General features: G+C 37.8%; 1 protein-coding gene across 1 annotated transcript; it reads left to right on the plus strand.

Moving 5' to 3' along the window:
* Nucleotides 1–599: 599 nt before the first annotated feature.
* Nucleotides 600–21,714, plus strand: LOC132623210 (exosome complex exonuclease RRP44 homolog A). The gene is made up of 24 exons (XM_060337943.1): nt 600–810; nt 889–1,032; nt 1,137–1,294; nt 1,938–1,993; nt 4,075–4,197; nt 4,411–4,541; nt 4,645–4,885; nt 8,256–8,403; nt 10,198–10,438; nt 10,698–10,854; nt 10,993–11,061; nt 11,561–11,686; nt 11,836–11,888; nt 12,650–12,756; nt 15,448–15,502; nt 15,600–15,699; nt 17,356–17,467; nt 18,416–18,536; nt 19,789–19,851; nt 19,935–20,040; nt 20,127–20,222; nt 20,977–21,058; nt 21,144–21,209; nt 21,312–21,714. Exons 1-24 carry the CDS (start codon nt 757–759, stop codon nt 21,505–21,507), a joined length of 2,805 nt encoding a protein of 934 aa, XP_060193926.1. The 5' UTR covers nt 600–756; the 3' UTR covers nt 21,508–21,714.
* Nucleotides 21,715–22,037: the final 323 nt, after the last annotated feature.

Below are 22,037 nucleotides of genomic sequence, written 5' to 3' on the forward strand. Positions count from 1 at the left end.
CTTCTCTGTCACTGCTACTATATTCAATACGACATTCATCCTTCTTTGCAGTGCCGACTGAAGGGGTAGACCACTAAGGCCTTTTGGCGCTCAATTTTCAGATAATAGTATGTGCATATATTAAGTACAATACTTTTTACAGTAGAAAAATATTGAATACTATGGACTAGAAATTCAAATATATATTCAGACACACACACATATATATGTATGTATAAAGGAAAGAGAACTTTTGGGATGTAATATTAATTGTCATGCAAAAATTAGGTAATAGGAAAAACACATTTAGATCCTTTTATACATCTGAATATAAATATTTTAAAGCCGTTTACATTTGATAATGGAGTAATATATCAATTACTAATGTATCAACTTTCTGTGTTTTGAAAATGCACGCTATTAATATATTTTTTAAAAATATGATTATATTTAATATAGGAAATTTCCATTATTTATGAAAATTTTATTATATTAGGGTTTCAAATGTTTAATCTAAAAAATAAGAATAGTAACGCAGTTAAATAGACAACCCTTCTTATTTTTATTTTAATAATAACTTTTTTACCTAATAGGGTGAAATGGCAAAGGTTCGAGCCTTTAATCCCACTCTTTCAAGAAGAAAGCCTAAAACATTCAAGAAAACCAAAAAAGAGGCGCTTCTTCATCCTATATTTCTCTGTCGCCCAACGCAACAAACAACTACATCAGTTTTCGCAAAACCCAAAATCCATAAAGAAGAATCGTAACAACCGCAATATGTTGAAGAGCAAAGCATTCTCGAGGCAAACCAGACAAGGCAGAATAATTAAGGTACTATGCTTGTTGCTGCTGTTTTTGTTCTTTTTCCTCTTTGGGGTTTTAATTTTGATTCTTGTTTTGGATTTTCAGGAAGTTAGGGAACACTATTTACGTGATGATATTTCTTGTGGAGCTCCATATTGTGACGAAAAAAAATGTAAAGAAAAACCTCCTGGCTTAAGTGCCACTGCCACCACTGTTCTTGTTCTTGATACCAACATTGTTCTCAACCAGGTGCATATAATTTGATAACTGATGTATACGTTGTGTCAAAGCTTAAATTTTTATTGGTGTATTGGGTTTATTGTTTATAGTTTTGGTATCTTGAATTGTGTTAGATTGATTTGTTGGAGAATCCAGCTATTGATAATGTGGTGGTGTTATCGGTGGTGTTGGATGAGGTCAAGAACAAGAATATTGCGGTTTATAACAGACTCAGGGCTCTATGTAGCAATTCTTTAAGGAAGTTCTTTGTCTTTTCTAATGAATACCACAAGTATGTTCTTTTTTTCTTTTTCCTTCTGTACCTTTAGTTTTTATGTTATCAATTTCACTTGCCTTTTGATTAAAAGCTGGGAACTTTTATGCTCCGACAAACCACCGCTTATGGTGAAAAGCGTATTAGTGTTGTTTAATCATTTTATTCATTCTCGGTATTGGTTTTCCTTCTGCTTAGTGACTAATTGCATCCTTCTGGGCAGTGGGAAGGGGTGCGGGAACTATTGACTTTGAATGCTAGGATTTGGGTAAATGGTTTAGTAATATTTGTTATTTGATCCACTTAAACCATACCGTATCATTTTCCTCTTGGCATAGAGGGATTAGATTGTTGAATTTTAAAAGACAATGAGAAACACTGTGCGGGTTTTCTCAACCCGAGCATCACATCACTGTGAAAATATAGTTGGCAACCCAGTCACAACTTGAAGCTATGTCTGAAAATCTGTCATGTTTTCCGCTTAAAGAGTTGCATAAGATTAGAAGGCAGATGCAAGTGAAGTCGGCAAACTCCATTTGCCCACTTGTCTAGATGTTAGACCAATCCACTTACACGATACATACCACTACTAGACATGATTGCTACTGGTTACAGCCAAGGCTGAAATCTGATTGAAAGTTCATTTTCTGCACATTGTTAGGGATACTTATGTGAAGGCCATGGCTGGTGAAAGTCCAAATGATCGAAATGATAGAGGTTCGTCTGTTCACCTTTGTGTAGTAGCAGTTGCAGATGTTTTTCATTGCTTTTCTTGACCATTTTGTGCCATGCATTTCTGTATTGTCCATTAATTAGTTGTCTGGGCCCTTCCATTCTAATTTCTCCAAATCCTATGGATGTGCTTATGTTAGGAGAATTAATGGTCATACTTGCATTACATGTTTATAAAGTGTATTAAAGTTCATAAACTATGTGTTTGATCAGTAAGAACAGATACTTTACATTTATACTTGCATGTTCGATGGAAATTGGGCAAGTCAGTAGCCTATATACGAGGAACTATGCCTCTGTTCTATATCTACACACTATTTTAAATAGTGAAGCTGCAATGATTAGTTTCTGTTTCAGTTCCAACTTTTGGTCCAGTTTTGAAGACCTCGTTGCACTATAACCTAGTTACTTAGGGGTCGTTTGGATCGAGTACTATACAAGGATTGTAATGCGGAGATTAACGATCACTGAATTATTTAGTGAATATGCATTTCTAGTTGGACATTTGGTTCGTTGTGTTAAAGTTGGAAATGCGATATATATTGTAAAATGTTAATGTTACTTTATCAAAAAAAAAAAAAGTAAAATGTTATGGTATTGTGTACAATTATATCTCTAGTTTTGAGCAGCAGTGTAGGGTATTGGATTCAAAAGCCAAGCTTGCAAAAGAAAGTCCTTTTCAATTAAAAGAGAAAAGAAAAGAGAAGTAAAATGGATTTTTAAATGTATTGAAATTGGATTTGTACTTTTTTCTATTGAGAGGAGCGATCTGGATATTTCACATTATTTGTGGCAATACAAAGTGAAAAATAGAATGCTAGACTTTTTTCCTTTTCAGTTTCTAAATGTGATTGAATAGTTAGGGCTTTATAAAGTTACTAAATTTGGGGAAAATCAATCGCTACAAAAGGTATCACCTTGTCTATTTCTCCCGCGGACCCACACTGATGATGCCTTGGGTAGTTGGGTTCTTAAGTGCACTGATGAGTGAAGCACTTCGTTCTTCAGATTTTCTTTTGGTGGAGTATTCTGGACGATGACAGAATGAGAACCTCTGAATTAACATTTAGGGTAATATTTTGTCCTTTTGGTATTTATCCAAGTATAACTAATAGAAGTATTTTTATTCCACTATCTATCTAGTATAATATCATGCAGACAACATGTTATCAGTCTAAAAAAAAAGGTGTAATATCATGCGTAGATTCTCATAACTTATACAAGAGATTGCGAACAGTGTATAAACAGTATACAATACTGAATGCTATACAGTAACCACAAGTTTCCAGTTTGAAAATAAAAAAGAAAAAATTATACGGTAATATCTTTTCTGATACCCCAAACCAAAAACCAAACGTCCCTTAGTAGAAACACTGTGAAACTTAGAATGTTCTGATGTAAAGCTGACTTTGACTGACAAAGTGTGACAATAAAACTGAGGGGAGCTTGCATGCATCCCCTCTCTACAAATCTTGTCATGTAGGACACAGTTCTCTTCTTTTTTTCTCATTCTCGTTATTCATTGTCTTTTGTTTTTTTAAATAAATCTATAATACTAATGAGCGTCTAGCAGACAAATCCACTGTAAAAGTTTGTTAGTGGTGTTGAAGAATGTGGGTTTAATCATGTCATCCCCTGATGAACTGGAAAATATTCAGTCTATCCAATCCTAATTAGGTTGGTATGTTCTGCGCTCAACTGAAGTATCTCACCCTGAGTTTCTGTTTTGTGTCTCTCCGTAATTTTGATATGTTAATGCTGTAGTAAGATCTCATAAAAAAAAAGAAGCAAGGTTCTGGTTTTGTTCTCTAGTAAAGCTTCAAGATCTCTTAAATTTGATTATCTGAGTGCAAAACTCTAAGTAAGTTGAGCTATATTAAGTTTCATAGACAAGAAGCGGGACGGGAAAGGTTAACATGATTTGAGGAAGTATAATTGAGAACCATGGTTGTCTATTTCTAATAGGCCTTTACATGTATGCCTTCAACTCTATTCTCAATGAAGCTGAACGCTTTAGCTATTAGGGCCAGTAGATTGACAAACTTCAACAATTTTTGGTGGTTCAGCTATTAGGGCCGCGGCTAAATGGTATCAGGGTCATCTTGGCAGCGCAGTAAGCATCTTGCTAATTACGAATGACAGAGAGAACAAGAGGAAGGCAATTGAAGAGGGAATTTCTGCTGAGACAGGTAAAGCTTTCTTCTTGTTGTCTGATGTCAATCATTGAGTAGAATGATACTTTGGTGGTATTGATTTGACCACTGAGAGGCTTCTGTTAATGTTCTTGAAAGTTCTCTTTCGTTGTTACTGTGTATAGAGCTGTTCTCTTTAGCTACTGGTAGCACTTGCCTAGTTAAATTTATCTTCAGGAATATTAACTGACTTACTTCTATTGATCTCAGTTGAGTGTTATGTAAAGTCACTTGGTCAGCCGGAATTGCTTGACCTAATAGTTCAGCCTCCTTCTGAAGATGTTAATATGGATGATGTTGATGATTTGAGGCCTAAAAAGCGAAAAATCATTTATAATGAGGTGTTTTTAACTGCTTAATACAGTTTATTTAAAGAATTATTTTGGGTGCTGTCTTTAAGGCTATGGCCTCCTAAACTTTGTTTGTTGTTCATGTTTTCTATAGCATAAGCCCATGTCGGAAATTACTTCTGGCTTGCTTCGGGGACTTCTTCACCAGGGGAAACTTCGTGTTAACCGTTTTAATCCATTTGAAGCATATGTTGGAAGTGAAAGCATTGGTGATGAGATAATTATATACGGGCGTGCAAACATGAATAGGGCTTTTGATGGTGATATAGTGGCAGTTGAGCTTTTGCCTCAAGAACAGTGGCACGAGGAGAAGTCTTTGTCATTGGCTGATGAAGGTCTGTCCACTTCCTTCTTTTTTTCCTTTAATGGACATGGCATACTTGTATATTGGGAAACTGACCAAATTTTCACCAGAACTATGCGAAATGGTCTAGATATGTCCTCTGTTTAAAAATAGGGTCAATCATGTGCGTGCCGTTTCAAACATGGGCTACATTTGCCCTCATAGACTAACGTAAAACGATTAAAGAGTAATTAGTCTCTGATCGAACTGATTAGCACTATCAATAAACGTGGCAAAAATCCAACCCTTTTTAACACCCCCCCCCCCCCCCCCCTTTTCCTCCTCCTTAACTGTTTACCCAACCTCAATTCAACCTCCCAATCCTCCACCGTCGCACAATACTGTGATGTGGTGTATCTTGACATCCCTCTTTTGTTTTTCTCACCAAACCACCCCTTTGGTGAAATTACACTTGACCTTCCTCTTTTCTTATTCTTATTACTCTCTTTGGTCTGTTTTATACACAATGAGGCTATGAAGGTTTTGTCTTCTGTGGAAGATGAATCAAATATGTTTTCTCTTGAGCTGAAAAACTGTTGCTTAGCACCTCAGGTGGGTGTATGAGATTTTGGAGTTTTTTCCCCATTTTTTGGTGTTTCTTCTCTATCTCATAAAGCTAACTGATACTTGCAAGCCATGACGGATTTCAAAGTGTTTTTGGTTTTTGTCTGAGAATAGGCGAATCTGAGGCTACCCTATTGTGTTGATTTTGTTTAAAGAATGAGGCTTTTGAGCTGATTCGTGTTGTGGCTAGGCAAAGTTCAGTTTCTTTTTTTCCCTCACCAAACCACCCTTTTGGTGAAATTACAAATGACCTCCCTCTTTTGTTATTCTTATTACTCTCTCTGGTCCGTTTTATACACAATTGAGGCTGTGAAGGTTGTATATAGTGGAAGTTGAATCAAAATATGTTTTCTCTTGAGCTGAAAAACTGTAGCTTGGCATGGCACCTCGGTGGGTCTATGAGATTTTGGGAAATTTCCATTTCTTGGTGTTTCTTCTATGTGTCATAAGGCTAACTGATGCTTGCAGCCATGACGGATTTGAAAGCTTTTGAGCTGATTTATGTTTTGGCTTGGCACCGTTCAGTTTCTTTTCTTTCTCACCAAACCACCCTTTTGGTGAAGTTACACATGACCTCTTTTCTTATTCTTATTACTCTTTCTGGTCCGTTTTATACGCAATGAGGGTTTTGTCTTCTTTGGAAGTTGAATCAAACTTGTTTCTCTTGAGCTGAAAAACTGTTGCTTGGCGTGGCACCTCAGGTGGGTCTGTCTATGAGATTTTTGAAAAAATCCCAGTTTCTGGTGTTTTTCTGTCTCATAAGGCTAACTGTTGCTTGCAGCTATGACGGATTTCAAAGCTCTTTTGGTTTTTGTCTGAGAAAAGGCGGATCCGAGGCTACTACCCCATTATGTTTTTTTTTTTTTTTTTGGCTAAAAGAATGAGGCTTTTGAACTGATTCGTGTTTTGGCTGGGCAAAGTTCCGTTTCTTTTTTCTCTCACCAAACCACCCTTTTGGTAAAATTACACATGACCTCCCTCTTTTATTATTCTATTTGGAACTAATTTTGTGGAACTCCCTCTTTTCTTATTCGTAAACTCTCTCTGGCCTGTTTTATACACAATGAGGCTGTGAAGGTTTTGTCTTCTGTCGAAGTTGAATCAAAACATGCTTTCTCTTGAGCTGAAAAACTGTAGCTTGGCATGGCAGCTCAGGTGGGTCTAATGAGATTTTGGAAAAGATTTCCATTTTTTGGTGTTTCTTCTGTGTCTCATAAGGCTAACTGATGCTTGGAGCCATGACAGATTTCAAAGCTTTTAAGCTGATTTGTGTTTTGGCTTGGCAAAGTTCAGTTTCTTTTTTTTCCCCTCACCGTACCACTCTTTTGGTGAAATTACACATGACTCCTCCTGCTTTTCTTATTCTTATTATTCTCTTTAGTCTGTTTTATACACAATGAGGCTGTGATGTGGAAGTTGAATCAAACATGTTTTCTCTTGAGCTGAAAAACGGTAGCTTGGCATGGCACCTTAGGTTGGTCTACGATATTTTGGGAAAAATTTCCATTTCTTGGTGTGTCTTCTCCGTCTCTTAAGGCTAACTGATGCTTGCAGCCATGACAGATTTCAAAGCTCTTTTGGTTTTTGTCTGAGAAAAGGCAGAAACTGGGGCTAACCCATTATACTGATTTTGTTAAAAGAATGAGGCTTTTGAGCTGATTCATGTTTTGGCTTGGCAAAGTTCAGTTGAATCTGTGCGCTGGTTTATTTCTCTTACAATATGCCATCTGCTCTTTGCAGCCATCGTAGACTAGCCCATTTTTTCTGACAGTTTTTGGACAATCTGAGCCTCATTTCTATTTAACTTTGAATTCCTTCTAAAATTTATCTGCTCTTATGATGTTCTTTAATGTTTGAAATTCTCTAACATTTTCATTATCCCCCTTTTCGTAAATCTGTAAATCCCAATTTCAAAGAAGTATTATTTATTCATCCTCAAATTCGGATATGCCCCTGATCTGCCCTTTTTAGTGAAGTTAATTACTGGCATTGAGATTGTGAAGGTGATAAAGATCAAGTTATAGTGGTACTGGTGGTTGTGGAAGATGAAAAGAGGGAATATTGAGATGAATTTGAGAGGTAGATCTGAGATAAAGTTCCAACGGAGGGGGATAAAAAAGGTTGCTCTTTATTTTTTTCCAGCCATGTGTCCAACAGGTGGCATAATTTGGAGCTAAACATTGTGATTAGAGACCAATTATTATCTAACCATAAGCCATTTGAAGGCAAATATAGCCCACTTTTGTAACGGCAGGGGCATGATTGACCCAAACTACGGAGGTCATATCTAGAGCATTTCGCCTAGTTTAATTGTAAATATGACCCCCGTTTCCCTATTATATTATAAGCTGACTATCTTGATTAAGAAGGAGTTCTCTATATTTCTCTCCTGGAAAAATAGTTCGAAATAGTTCACTTTTTATGATACTAAGGAAAAATAGTACTCCTTGCCTCCTATTTATGGGATTACATTTCCATTTCAGGACATTTGACACACTTTTAATTATTGCTTCGTTACTTGTACAAATTTCAAAAACTTATTTCGTTCCATATTATATTTAGTGGTAGTAGTATATCTTCAAACTTACTCTTCTGGAACTGCTTTAATATTTTTCTACTATGAATAAATTATTCAATTCAAATTAATGTCTTGTAACTTTCATGCAAATTGAAATGAATGATTGTGAACTTGACCCTCTCCTGTATGTCTGTCCATCATGATTGTCCTTGCTTGCTCTCATTATGGAGGAAAACTTTTTTGTGCATGTAAATCTCTTAACTATTTTGGTACCCTGAAGACGACGAAGAAGAAGATGTTCATTTAGCTCCAAATACCGCTGATGATGCTCCTAGAGTCATGAATCAAGGGAAAACTGAACCTGAGGAAGTGAAACCTTCTCGCCCAACTGGACGTGTTGTTGGTATCATAAAGCGGAACTGGCACTCGTAAGTTATTGTATCAATTATCTGCTGGCTTTGGATAGTCTTTGGGAAGAACTCTTAGATAAATACTTTTTGGTCCTTGTGATTGTTCTTCTGGCATTTCAGTGGGTTTTTAGTGTAATATCGTTTTTTCTTATAAGCATCTCAAAGGATATTTGCAAATGTCCATGCATTACACAATCATGTTTTCAGAAAATTCAAAAAGACATTTAAAGAAGCCGGCGCAGAACTTTTTTCCATTTCCGAAGATACCTTCAAAACAATCGTCCCATGCTGGTTCTTGCCTGAATCAGCAAAGTTATCAAAATTACATATCCTATCACCTTTAGAGTATAGTATCTTTTCCCTTTAAAAAAAGATTGTGTCCTTTTTTTTGTTAATTAGAAAAAGGATATGACCTTGGCGTAACTGGTAAAGTTGCTGCCATGTGACCAGGAGGTCACGGGTTCAAGCCGTGGAAACAGCCTCTTGCAGAAATGCAAGGTAAGGCTGCGTACAATAGACCCTTGTGGTCCGGCCCTTCCCCGGACCCCGCGCATAGCGGGAGCTTAGTGCACCGGGCTGCCCTTTTTTTTTTTTTTTTTTTTAGAAAAAGGATATGACCTTGGTTCCTCCAAATAGGTCACCACCTAGCAACACGGTTGTGGTCATTTCATTTTAAGGACCTTTACCTTAGCGTCCATGTTTGGGGTCGAACTTGATTTGTCCATGGTTATATGTTTGATGGTTTATTCCTCATTTTTTCAAATCGTCAAGTCGTTTGAATTCTTTTCTTTACTGGGAATGGAGAAAAATGTTTGAAAATATGTTTAGACTTTAATCAGGTCGAAAAGCCTGCTATACCTTTTCTGACATGATAGAAGTTTTAAAAAAATGTTTTTGCCTAATGTTTTGATAAAGTTAAATGCACCAGTTACATTCAATTTTTAAATTCTTCCTCACTTTAGAGTGTTGTGGTTTACATTTGAGGCTTGCACAATGACCATTTCTGGCCAGTGAAATACTTTTTCATACTGCTGGTTCACTCAAGAACTAAAATTTAATGGGACCCATTCTTTTACACATTTGAACTACATTTTTACGCTCTAACCGTTAGAAATATTTATTTAATTGTCATTACCATGCCCCCATCATGTGTAGTCGTGTAGGTCAAATTCTTTTTCCTTGGCCATTCAGCATGTAAATTCTTTGATTTGTTCTAGTGAGAGTCGCACTTTACTTGCTGTGGTTCCATGTTATGTATTCACATCTGACCTGAATTTTGTGGTTAGAGGAAGAGTAACTTTGGATCATTTTAAATTCCACGCCCCAAATTTTCCGCCCTAGGCATTTCAAATGTGTGAGATGCTCTCCTTTTATGGTCTTGGATTTATCTTAGGAGTTAGCTTTTCAGGTTGAGTTAGATCCAGTGTCCATTTTTCATAAGGTGGTATTTGAGCCTCTTCGATTTTGGTAGAGATTCACATAGCTTATGCTACCGGTGGGCAGCTTACACCCTCTGGTGCCACTACTCTCCCGACCACCGTTCAAGGGGTTGCTCCTTCAGACACTGCTTCTTTATCTGGCACCTTTTCAGGCGTCGTTCATCTCTCTAGAGACTGTTTCTTACCTCTTGTGATAGCTTTGAATTGAGTTGGGCCCCGGCGTTCAATTTCCTGTGATCATTTGCAAAAGTTCTATGGTCCCTGGACTCTATGCACTGTCATTAAACTCGTACTTCTTTAAATTGCTGTATCTATTTCCACTATTAACGTCTTCATTTATTTATCTGGAAGATAATACATTTCGCCCTTGCAGTTACTGTGGATCCTTGGAGCCAATGCCTATGCCAGCAGGTGATGGTGGTCGAGCCCATGCCTTATTTGTATCCAAAGACCGCAGAATCCCTAAGATACGGATACAAACTCGTCAATTGGGAAATTTGCTGGATAAACGGATTATCGTTGCGGTTGATTCATGGGATCGTCTGTCCCGATATCCAACCGGTCACTATGTCAGGACAATTGGAGAAATAGGTGATAGGGACACTGAAACAGAGGTATGTGGTTAAATGGCGTTGATTGCTCTTTAAAATTTAAACAGATTATCCTGCTCTACCTTTTCTGTCATGTACTTTTGAGAGTGTTCGCAGTTTTTCTGTTGTGGCTTATTGTTAATAAGTGCTGAGGGCGTTGATGTCCTTTGCTTGTAGCTACCTTTATAGTATTATCTTTCATGTTTAAATAATTAGGATTTGATTTATTTCTTGACGCTGATGAATAGTAGTTGTGACTAAATTTGTGCTGTAATCACTTTAGGTGGTATTAATAGAGAATGATATAGATGCCAGGCCATTTTCTGCCCAAGTGTTGGCGTGCTTGCCACCATTACCTTGGTCTGTGTCTTCTCAAGATTTGACAAATCCTATTAGACAGGATTTGCGTCATCTGCGTGTATGTAGTGTGGACCCTCCTGGTATGTTGCCCAAATTTAGTAGTGCTTTTCGTTTTCCATTGAACTGCAGTGCCCACATTTAGTTTGTCTCAGCATAGATGAGATACTTTCTACATGTGATGACAATCTCAGACAGAATTCTGCTTTTCTGTGATGCAGGATGCAGGGATATTGATGATGCATTGCATTGTATGCCTCTTCCAAATGGAAATTTTGAAGTGGGAGTTCGTATCCATGTTTAATTTTGAGATCTTTTGGCTAGAATTTGCAAAACTTAACAGTGGCCTCTTTTGCTAACTTTTCTTCTTCAAGAGACAATGAGCTCCTTGAAGAGGGGTGTGATGAGGGTTTTCGGCACCTGAGGCTGTTCGAATTATCTTTGGTTCATTAGACTCGTTAGGTGGCCGAAATATTCTGTGTACAACCAGTGTAATAATGAGTATTTAACTGACACCGTCTCTTAATTTCTTTGATGCTTTCTATCCTCATGATTTTGTACCTAAATAAAATTTTGGCTCCCCAAATCTTGTTTTGTGCCCTAGCTACACTGGCTGTGCGCTCCGCGCACCCCCCCCCCCCCCCCCCCCCCACACACACACACACAAACAACTAAAAATGTTTTTTTTTTCCTTCATTACCTTTTGTTGTCCACAAGTTTTTTAAGAAAAATAAATATAACGTCTACGTCATGGAAAAGGTTTAGTTGTGAGTCTTTAATACAAATCAGATATTGCTGATGTTACTAATTTTGTTTATCCTGGAACTCCCCTTGATGATGAGGCTTCACAAAGAGGCACTTCTGTATATCTTGTAGAGCGTAGAATCGACATGCTTCCAAAACCTCTTACAGAAGGTAAAAATTTACTTTTATGGCACTAGGCTGGAATTTTTGCTTGTCACATTGCTCGGAGATGGATTTCATTCAATTGTCTTAACCCAAATATGTACTTTTTGGTTATGCATGCCTTCTTCCAATTAATCTTATGTTTCTTTACTTGGCAGATATTTGTTCACTTCGTGCTGATGTTGAAAGACTAGCTTTCTCAGTTATCTGGGTATGTGATTTATTTTGATGATATTGCTAGAATTAATTGCTGATCTTCTATTTCTCACAGACTTCTCTCTCAAATATCTGCCTGTTTATCTATGTTATTTTTATTTCTTGCTGCCTATCTATCTACCTAGAGGTTCATACAGTGTTCCCTCAGTCTGAACTCAGTATAATATTTCGTCTTTTACTAACACCCAGCTTATACAGACCTAGTTAATGGTCAATCATCTAACTTCATGTTATTTGTCAGTCATTAACGCTGCCATGTTGAAGGTAATGCTTAAGATGCGAAAAGTTGTCTTATGCTGATGTATTTCAAACTCAAAATTAGTTCCTTTGTCCAGCCCCAACTGATGGATTTATAACCTTATAGATCAAGCTGTCTAGTTGAATTGGGTTAAGTATTTGTCGGTCAAAAATAAAATGATTTTTGCTTGGTCCTTATGCATGTATGAGTCGACTGTCGTGACTAATCCTTCTATGAGGCAGATAGGTATGCATAAGAAGATAGAAACTTAATTATTGCAGGTTGTTGATTAAATACTCTTTTAGCATTCTGGATTGTATGACTCAATCATACTGGCATACTATAGAGACATAATTAGTCCTTGTCTCCTTCGTTTGTGCGCTTGTGGTTTCCTCCCCTCCTGCTGGTCATCTCTGATATCTCCCCCCCCCCCCCCCCCCCCCCGACATAAGTTCTCGTCACTTTCTATCTCAAAAAGATCTGTATTTTCACCTAATGTACGGTTATTTGTCTCTCAGGAAATGACACCTGATGCTGAGATAATTTCTACAAGATACACTAAAAGCGTGATTAAATCGTGTGCAGCATTATCCTATGTCGAGGCTCAAGCGAGAATGGATGACAGGTGCTCCCATTTGATGTTTCTGTTTTGTCTTCTTGGCTCTTTTTTGGTCATACTAATCAGATTCTACAGCGTTTCTCTCAAACATCTTGAACCAAACAGTCTCTTTGAGTATTAGCTAATTAGGTATGCTGATGGCCCATTAAACATTGTATTCTTGCACTATGCTTTAGCTGGAGTCACTCTTCACAACCTACTTTCTACGTTTTGCTGTTTTATGCAAGCACTTTGTGGGTTTCAAATCAATTCGCGAATAGATGTGGAGTGATACGAAAACATGAGCATATATATCATCACATGCCTTTCTTTATGACTGGTAATTTGTATGTTCATAGTTGGTGCATTCTTTAATGCAAAACAGCACAAGGATTTTGCTGGATATATGAAAAATAAAAAATTAGTCTCCTTTACAAAATGTAAGGAACTGAGAAAGTCATTCTAAATCATATAAATTCAATATGCTGCACCGAAATGCCAAAAAGAATAAACATTATTAAACCCCTTGTTATTTTGTTAGTGGGTTTTGTCGATTATGGGTGAACATAGAATATGCTTCAATGCGAGGTTTAATTATTTGACATCACTAGATGGACCTCTGATAGAACCATTTGGTATGAATGGGTGGAGAGAAGCCGTAATATGATGAGGCGATCATCTATGAGCAAAAAGAACATGGAATGGATCTGTGTTGCTCTTAAAGAGGCCTTGAGAGACCAAAAGAATGTGGTGAGGAGATGGAAAACCAAGGACCACTTTACAGAATATTTCTGCACTAGAAAGTACAATGCCCATGGCAGATATACGAGTATTTTGTCGTTACAAGGAGTCGGGAGGTTGGTCTTAATTATTCCTGAAATAGCTTTGAATGCTGGTTTGAAAGACATAACATTTAAAATGGAAATTTTATTAAATACTCTGCCCACCTGGATATTGTACAGCCATCCATAATTACTGAAGCCAACTACCCCTATTCAAAAGCTGTTCAAAAATGTGAATGGCAATCCAAAAACCTCTGAGAAGCTGATGTTTGTACTTGAGTTTGTCCACAGATTAGTCTCTCCCTCGAAGCACCTCTGATTCCTTCCCATCCATACCCCCCAAAAGATGAATGCAGGAATCATGAACCATATGTTCCCGTGTTCTTCGCAGATTTCTACCTGACCAGATAGTAGCATCTCTCTTACTTTTTTAGGAATTGACCAACTTAATCCATATTGGTTGAAAAGCATGTCGCAAAGTTGTCTGGCGCCAAACTATGGCAAGCATTTTCTTGCACCTTCGTGTTACTTCCTCAATGTTTGTCAATTCAGTTACCCCTAGTCTACAGAGAAAATCTTGAGTTGCTTCATCGAAAGTGAGCTGAAGTAGTTTTTGGTGAAGTCCACTGTTAATTGTTTCCACTGGTAATGGGTGTTGGTCTCAAGTTCTGAACTTGTCTGCAACTGGAGTCCTTTTGTCTCATTTTCATACCTCAATTGTTCAATTAGTGTTGATTTTAGTGTTGCCTTTTCCAGTCCATATTGTTATTTTTTGCCCTTAGGAAATAGGGAAACCTTATCTTTCAAGGTATGAGGCCTTTAACAAGATCAAATTGGGACCCGGTTTTTTGCCAGTGAGAGTACGGAAACTTCCACCATTAAAAATAAGTTTTCAGATGTTGGATGTCTCACGAATTCTTTTCTTTCTTTGTCAATCTTCTGCTGTCTTCCCTTTAATCTGTCTTGTGTTCAATATTTCTCATGATTTTTCATCTTCCCCATGTGAATCATTTGAAAGGTAGATTTATCTTTATTTCTTGATCATTTATTGTGCTGGAGGTTCTTGTTTCCTTCTTTTTTTTTTCTTTCTTTTCCTTTATCTGCCTTCTAGTTGTGGCGGGTTAGGCCTTATCTCCTACGTTCTGTCTTAGTAACAAAACTGAAATGCGTGAAGGATGGGGGAATGATGCGTTCCTCCGTAATGCCTATATAGGAAATGGACATTTCCATTTCCTTACAAAAGATATGGTTTGTATGAATGAGGGACTCTTGTTATGATTGAGTAGATGCAACCCCCCCCTCTCCGAAATGTCCATTTTTACCGGAGAGACCAAGCTGAAATAAGGAATATGAGAGGACTGCTCTCCTTTTAAAACATGTCAAGATTACACAAAGTACAAAATAAGTTGGTGAAACTTCCATATCAAAATGTGAAGTTGCTTTGTCTTGCCCAATTTTGAGGTTAGCATCTGTATCATGTCCTGCTTGGAGTTCGCGGTGGAGGTTAATATTTTTTAGGCCCATGATCAAGTAGCTAGCACATTAGATTTGCGTTTGTAAATACAGTAGAAATTGAACTCTACAGTATAACAGTACCCACAGGCCTAAACCTAGTTTATCTTAAAGCATTTTACATTTGAGCTCAGAAAATAATCCCGAAGTATAACTTATGTCAACTAAGGGGGCCGTAGTTAGTTGAGAAGTAAAATCTATTACTGAAGATTGTGGAAGTGGGTTTTGTGCTGTCCAACAGGGTGAACCACTCAACCTGAGAAATTTTAAACTTACGGGTTTGTTTCCAATTTGACTTTAAGCTAGTCAGTGCTTGCATGCCGTCTTCTTAAGCTTTGAATACAATACATATCTACTTTTTTGTTATTTCCATCATTTTGTACATCATAGTTCCTGTACTTACAAGTTATATCTGTTATTCCAGTCGCTTGGTGGATCCAATAACTTCAGATTTACGAAATTTAAATGGGTTAGCCAAGGTGTTGATCTCCTTTCTTTAGTTTACAATATCTTATCTTCGGACTTTCAGCTCTAGTATCAATATATTAAAGGCATTCTAATGAGACCATCTTGCAGATAATGAGGCAAAGACGTATTGATAGGGGTGCACTGACACTTGCTTCTGCTGAAGTCAAATTTCAGATTGATACTGAAACTCATGACCCTCTTGATATCGGTATAATCCTATTCTTTTTTTAATTCTCTGTCTGTCTGTCTCTCTCTCTGGTTTCTTTGGCAGCTTATTCTAAATTAGATAAAGGTGCCCAACTTTCTGCTACTTGGAAAGCCAATAAATCTTAAAGATCTTTTCTTAATTATATATTTGACAGTCTTCTTAAGATTCAGTTTAGGGATCATTTGTTTCAGACTGGTGCAGTACAGATTTTCTTAGCTTGACCTCATCGATCATATCCCTTACCATAAAACCCAATTCTCGCTTGTTTTGATAGATGTTATTGAAGCCAGACATGCATCTTTCTTTATCTGTTTTATTGTTATTGCTGTTTTTATTATTATTCCTTGACCTTCCGGCACTGGGCATATGTCAGCCCATACATGGTCGTACGACTTTGCGGAGACCTATGTTTTAGGTAAAAGTTGCTCAGGCCTGGCCACTGCGACCCCCTTTGTGAGGATGCATCTCTTCTCCTGAATTCAGGGCTTCTGCCTAGTTCCTTTGAAAGAGTTGTCTTGTTCTCGTAGGTATTCTCTGCCTACACGCCTGTATCGGTTTCGGGTGCAGGTACCCTCTTGCTCAAAATTGTTCGAGCTATTCCTAGGAGTATGACATCGGTTACTTCAGCGCAGTACCATCATCATCATATTATTATTCGGTATGGTGTATGGGAATATGCATTGTCTTAAGAGAGAAACATGGGTTAATCTGTACTTTTTTGGAGGAATATGAAGGGTTGAGTTACATATGCAGAGGGATATAAAAGATTGATTTCCATCTGCTGAGAGTATGGGACATAGGATCTGCCATCCCTAGTTTGATGACTGTTTCATGAGAGCTATAAACATTTATCGCCATGGGCTTATAGCTCTTGGGGATCGAGATGTTGATTGAGTGTGCTTGACCATTTTCTATTTGAATTTTAACAGTTCGCCAAGATAATCAGCAGTAATTCATGCTAATCTGCATAGAGGAACTATGGGAATGAGATCCATTGCTCACTTGATGATAAGATAAGATGTAAGAGATACCTATCTTTAAAAGATGTAGATACATGCGTAGGTATAGGTTTGACTTGATTCCTTGGCTAAAGAACTTTAATTGATTAACCCTCAGGGGTTGGCCTGATGGTAATTGGCTTGAGCCTTGGGGTGCTCCCTTTCAAGGTCTCAAGTTCGAAACCCACTGGGTGCAAACAATTTCTGAGGGCCATCGGACTGGGGTAAAACCCTGAATTACCCGTGGTGCACTTGCGGGAAACTCCTTACCGAGGGCCTGTGCACCCCCGGGATTAGTCGGGGCTCAAAGAGACCCGGACACCCGGTGCTTAATCAAAAAAAAAAAAAAGAACTTTAATTGATTGACAGTGTCGACTGCCGAGATCTAATCATTTGAGAGCAGAGTTTCGAACCTAAAATGCGCTGATCTGGGCTTTCTACTTGTTAATTCGGCTAGTCCATTCACATTTTTATGCATTCAAAGTTAGGAGAGTGAGATGTGCTGGTCTTGTATGTGCTTTCGTGATGGTCTTGTATGTGCTTTTCACTGTTTCATAGAAGAGCTCTGCTATTTTGCTGGGATTGCACATAACCTTGTCCTTTGTTTTACTGTTTGAGTTATTCGTGTAAAGCTAATTTTTAAGTTGTGTATGCATAGGCATGTATCAGATTCGTGAAGCAAACCAAATGGTTGAGGAGTTTATGCTTGCTGCTAATGTTGCAGTTGCTGAAAAAATCCTGATGCATTTTCCGCTCTGCTCACTATTAAGGTATGCTGCTATTGTTCCTTAGAAACAAGTCCGTTTGTTCAGTTTGCTACTTTTACCTAGAAGGTCTTCCTTAACTGGTGTCTAAATTTTCTCGTCTCATATTCACATCCTGCTAGCTGTATGAGTCTTTCTGCATCCTTCATGTGCTAAAAAAGAATGTAATTTGATCTTGTTATTCTGAAAGAATAACTCTCCTAAGATGGTATAATATGTGATTACAGGTGATAGTGAGAAGTTTCTTGGCGATCTGTCTGTTCGATGAGTGCTTACAGGCAGTTATTTAGAGTGATTCTCTTGGCTCACAGGCATAGGTTTATTGAGTTACAAAGTTGCAATTAACGATAGCAATTAAAGAAACACACATGAGAGGCTACATTTCTTTAAGGGCTTCAATTCCTTGAAGGGATGATGACATTGATTTCTTAAAGGGCTTCAATTCCTTGAAGGGGTGATGACTTGTCCAGTAGTAGTGGGCTTAACATACTCAATCCATTTTTACATGCAACTTTGCTTCATCTTCTCTCCTTCTTCACCGACCTCTTCTTTCTGCACGATTTTCATACATCAGATGGCTATTCACAGTTGTCTAAGATGGAGCACTAGAGACAGAGATGGTGGCTCTTGCAGAAGCCAACATATCTGCATCTTTCCTAAATCTGAATTCCTTCCCAGAACTTTGGATAAATATTTGTGTTCTGGAAATTTTGGATTTGATGTTGTGTTAGAGACTTATTAGTGAATAGCATGGTCAAGGGAAGCTTAGCTCTAGTCTAATTTATTTGCTATTATCTATCTTACTTGGCGTAATTTCAAGTGTTCTGCAGAAACTTGGATTACGTGTTATGCCAGAGAGTTGTGATACTATGAAATGGCTATTAAAGCTGAACCTTTGTACTTCAATTAAATTTGATCATTCTCCATGTTTACATGATGCATTTTTATTTGCAGACGCCATCCAAGCCCAACCAAAGAAATGCTTGAGCCTCTTCTCCGCACAGCTGAATCAGTTGGTCTTAGTTTGGATGTGACATCATCCAAAGCATTGGCTGACTCCCTAGATCGTGCTGTGGTGAGTTATGCCTGTCATTAAACCTGATGTGCATAGTGAAACCTGCGAATGAAAGCATGAAGTTTTTTCCTAACACTTTATTTCTGATGGGGTTTTAAATATAAATCAAATCGAGTATCACAGATGAGTTCACAAGCTGCATGTGCCAACTCATTTATTGCTAAGCCCAGCTTGTCCATTATTTAGTTGAGCTGACCTGAACAAGCATCCACCTGATCCCAGAATAAGCATGGGTCTATACAAGCTACTTAGAACCCTAGAAGACAAGTTTCCTACAACCTTATCTGATTTTCCCCGGTTGCTTCTAATGTGCAGCCACACGACCTCTTTCTTTGTCAGTCTCACATTCCCTCTCACGCTGTATTAAAACCACTTGTGAGGAAAAGATTCACTGTTTTCTAATCTCTTCTCCATTCAATTGGTTGACGATGGAATGAACAATTAATTTTGCAATTGGCTTTGTCGTGACATTCACTTGTTTTAAAGTATTAGGATTTTTTTTATTTGCAGGTCATGTTTGTTTTTGGCTTAGAGGAATAAAGTTGGTTTTCTGATTTAAATGATTTGTGAGATTAGAAATTATTAGGATTTTTGTTTCAATTTTGGCTTCGTTTAATTGGGACTCAGGGCTTGTGGCAGATAAATTCTTTATATTCGAGCTTTTTGCAACTTTATGTCAAGCCTTTGAATTCTCCAATCAAGCTGAGCTCAAGTCATGGAATTTTAGGCTCAATCTAGCCTTAAATGGTTGAGGGTAGACTCAGGCTCACTAGCTGGCATCCTAGTTTTTACTGTTAAGAAATTCAGTATCATTTCTTTTGTGACGCAAGGTGCTAACTGCTGACTATACTTGTCGGCCAAAGTTTAAGGTACTTAATAATGTGTTTAGCTCACAAATGAAGGTAATCTGATGTAAAACTATTGTTTTTTTCTTCAAAATATAAGGAAAAGAACAAGAAAATCAATGCGCATACCTTCCCTGATTCTTATTTCGGCTGTTCTGTTATTTATTGAAGATTTGCCTTGGTCCTTCACTAAAATGCCCTTAATTATATTGTATAAAATTATGTAAGTTAATTTGGCTCAAAATTGACTGATGAACTACTTTTGCTGAAAAAGTACTAATCAGCGACTTAATAACCAAGAAAACATTGCATAGTGATGATATTGCACTACTCAAAGTTTTAGGGACATCTAGTTCCATTTGGTTTTTGTTGTGCATTCATATGCTTACTTTTTATCTTCTCCCTAGGGTGATCATGATCCGTACTTCAACAAGCTGATTCGAATTCTGGCAACCAGATGCATGACACAGGTGTTCCTTCTTCGTTGATTTGATAAATCTCTTCTAAAATTGTCAATTTCTGAGTTGGTGTTGCTTTTGGTATGCATTTTCAGGCGGTTTACTTCTGTAGTGGAGACCTTAGTCCTCCGGAATATCTTCATTATGGTCTTGCCTCTCCACTTTATACTCATTTCACCTCGCCCATTAGAAGATATGCTGGTTAGTAAAAGTTAGCGTCCATTTATAATGACAAAGTGCAATGAATGTGATCAATTCTGAGCCTCTTTTTCTGTCTTGTCTTGTAGATGTCATCGTTCATCGGTTGCTTGCTGCTTCTTTGGGGATTTATAAGCTTCCTGGTGTTTTCCAAGATAGATCCAAGCTAACTAGTATTTCTGACAGTAAGTACTGCTTTTCATTATGCTTTATATTCCATTTTAATGCATTTGACTTCTTGTGGATGGAGTAATATGAGCTTGCCTTTCTTGTTATGCTTGTTCTTTGATTAAATAGGCTTTTTGTTTTCATCTGTTACGAGGTAGACCAGAAGAAATTTGTATTAATGGTTTTATGCTTTTTTCCTTCCCTTAGTGGATAGCGGGTACTTGGGATTGAATGTGTCTGTTAGTCTGAGGTTTTACTTAGCAATAACTTGAGTACTTCTGGCCCCTAGGGCTTCAGTCTTGTGGTACGAGTACGTGTGATGTGTGGGTTAGGCGCACGTCACGGATTCGAACCCTGCTGCAGACAAAAGCCTGGTATTTAATTGGAGAAGGGTAGAGGGAGGCCCATTATCAACCGAGTTTCGAATCGTGCGCCGCTGACACTCGAGGATTTCTCGGTTATCAAAAGAACTCGAGTACTTTTGTTAAAGCCTGCCCGCTCAACGTAAATAATCTATTTGTGCAGTCTTAGAGCCTTTCTAGTATTTATGCTATTGCTGAACTTATAATAAACTTCCTTTAAGTTCTAGTTTTCACACTCACCAATATTTGCTGTTTATGGCAGTGTGAGGTTTCTTTACTGAATGACCTGTGAAAAGGAGAAAGAAAAAGAAGAAAAGTAGAAGTCTTTCTTATAGAAAAATAGTAGAATTCGTTCTCTAGTTTCACAATTTGTGTCGTTATGTTTGCTCATTCCTGTTCCCAAAAACAGATCTAAATTATCGGCATAGGAATGCTCAGATGGCCAGCAGAGCGTCAGTAGAGCTCCATACCCTCATTTTCTTCAGGAAGCGGTATGAAGAGCCTCTTCATTGGTTCCTCTCCCATTGAGTCCTCCCATATTCTCTTTCTCATTTTTACTTTTCCATGCTTGTGCAGGCCAACAGATACAGAGGCAAGAATAGTAAAAATAAGATCCAATGGCTTCATTGTGTTTGTGCCCAAGTATGATACACATTGTGCAGTGCTATTCACTCATCTGCTTTATTAACTTAAGATTCATTTGGTTAGCTGTTGGATACTCATGATTATTTTAAACCTTTCCAGGTATGGTATTGAAGGGCCTGTATACTTGACCTCAAAAGGCGACAATGGAGGGGAATGGTCGGTCGATGAGAAACAACAGAAAATTAAAAAGCTTGATGGGAGTGTTTCGTATGGTGTACTTGGAACTGTGAGGATTCACATGGAGGTGGTTGAGCCCCAGCCTAATCGGCCTAAACTCCAACTGACCCTTGTATGAGACCAACAACTTTATCAAGGAAGTTTTAATTTAAAAAAACTTTACCAAGAAAGTGGGATAAGTCTAGGTCGATAGTACGTAGTTGTTAGTCCGGTGTGAGTGACTTAGTTTGTAACTGTCAAGATGATTGGATGATGCAGCTCCATAAACATATAAAATATATACATAAATTTTCCAAAAATTATTCTTTTATCGCGTTCTGCCACAGCTATGTATCATTCACTTTCCTTCTGTCGTTTTTCTTTTTGCACTCTACATTGGCAAATGAAGATTCCCAATCTTTAATGTTAGAACACGAGCAATAATGACTTACATGATGCAATCGAACTTCTCTGAAGTTAAGAGAGTACAGTTGTGGTGCAGAAGCCAGCAAAACTTTATTTTCAAGTCCCAGTTTGGAGTTTAGAGGCTACAATAGTTTGCCTTCGATATCATTGAGTAGGGAGATGTTGGAACAAAAGTCTAAAATATATCCAAGTGCAGGGTGTAGTATTGCCATGTGTTATAGTATTAGTTATTGGGTTACATGG

This window comes from Lycium barbarum, chromosome 12, assembly GCF_019175385.1.
Source record: "Lycium barbarum isolate Lr01 chromosome 12, ASM1917538v2, whole genome shotgun sequence".
NCBI classification, from domain to species: Eukaryota; Viridiplantae; Streptophyta; class Magnoliopsida; order Solanales; family Solanaceae; genus Lycium; species Lycium barbarum.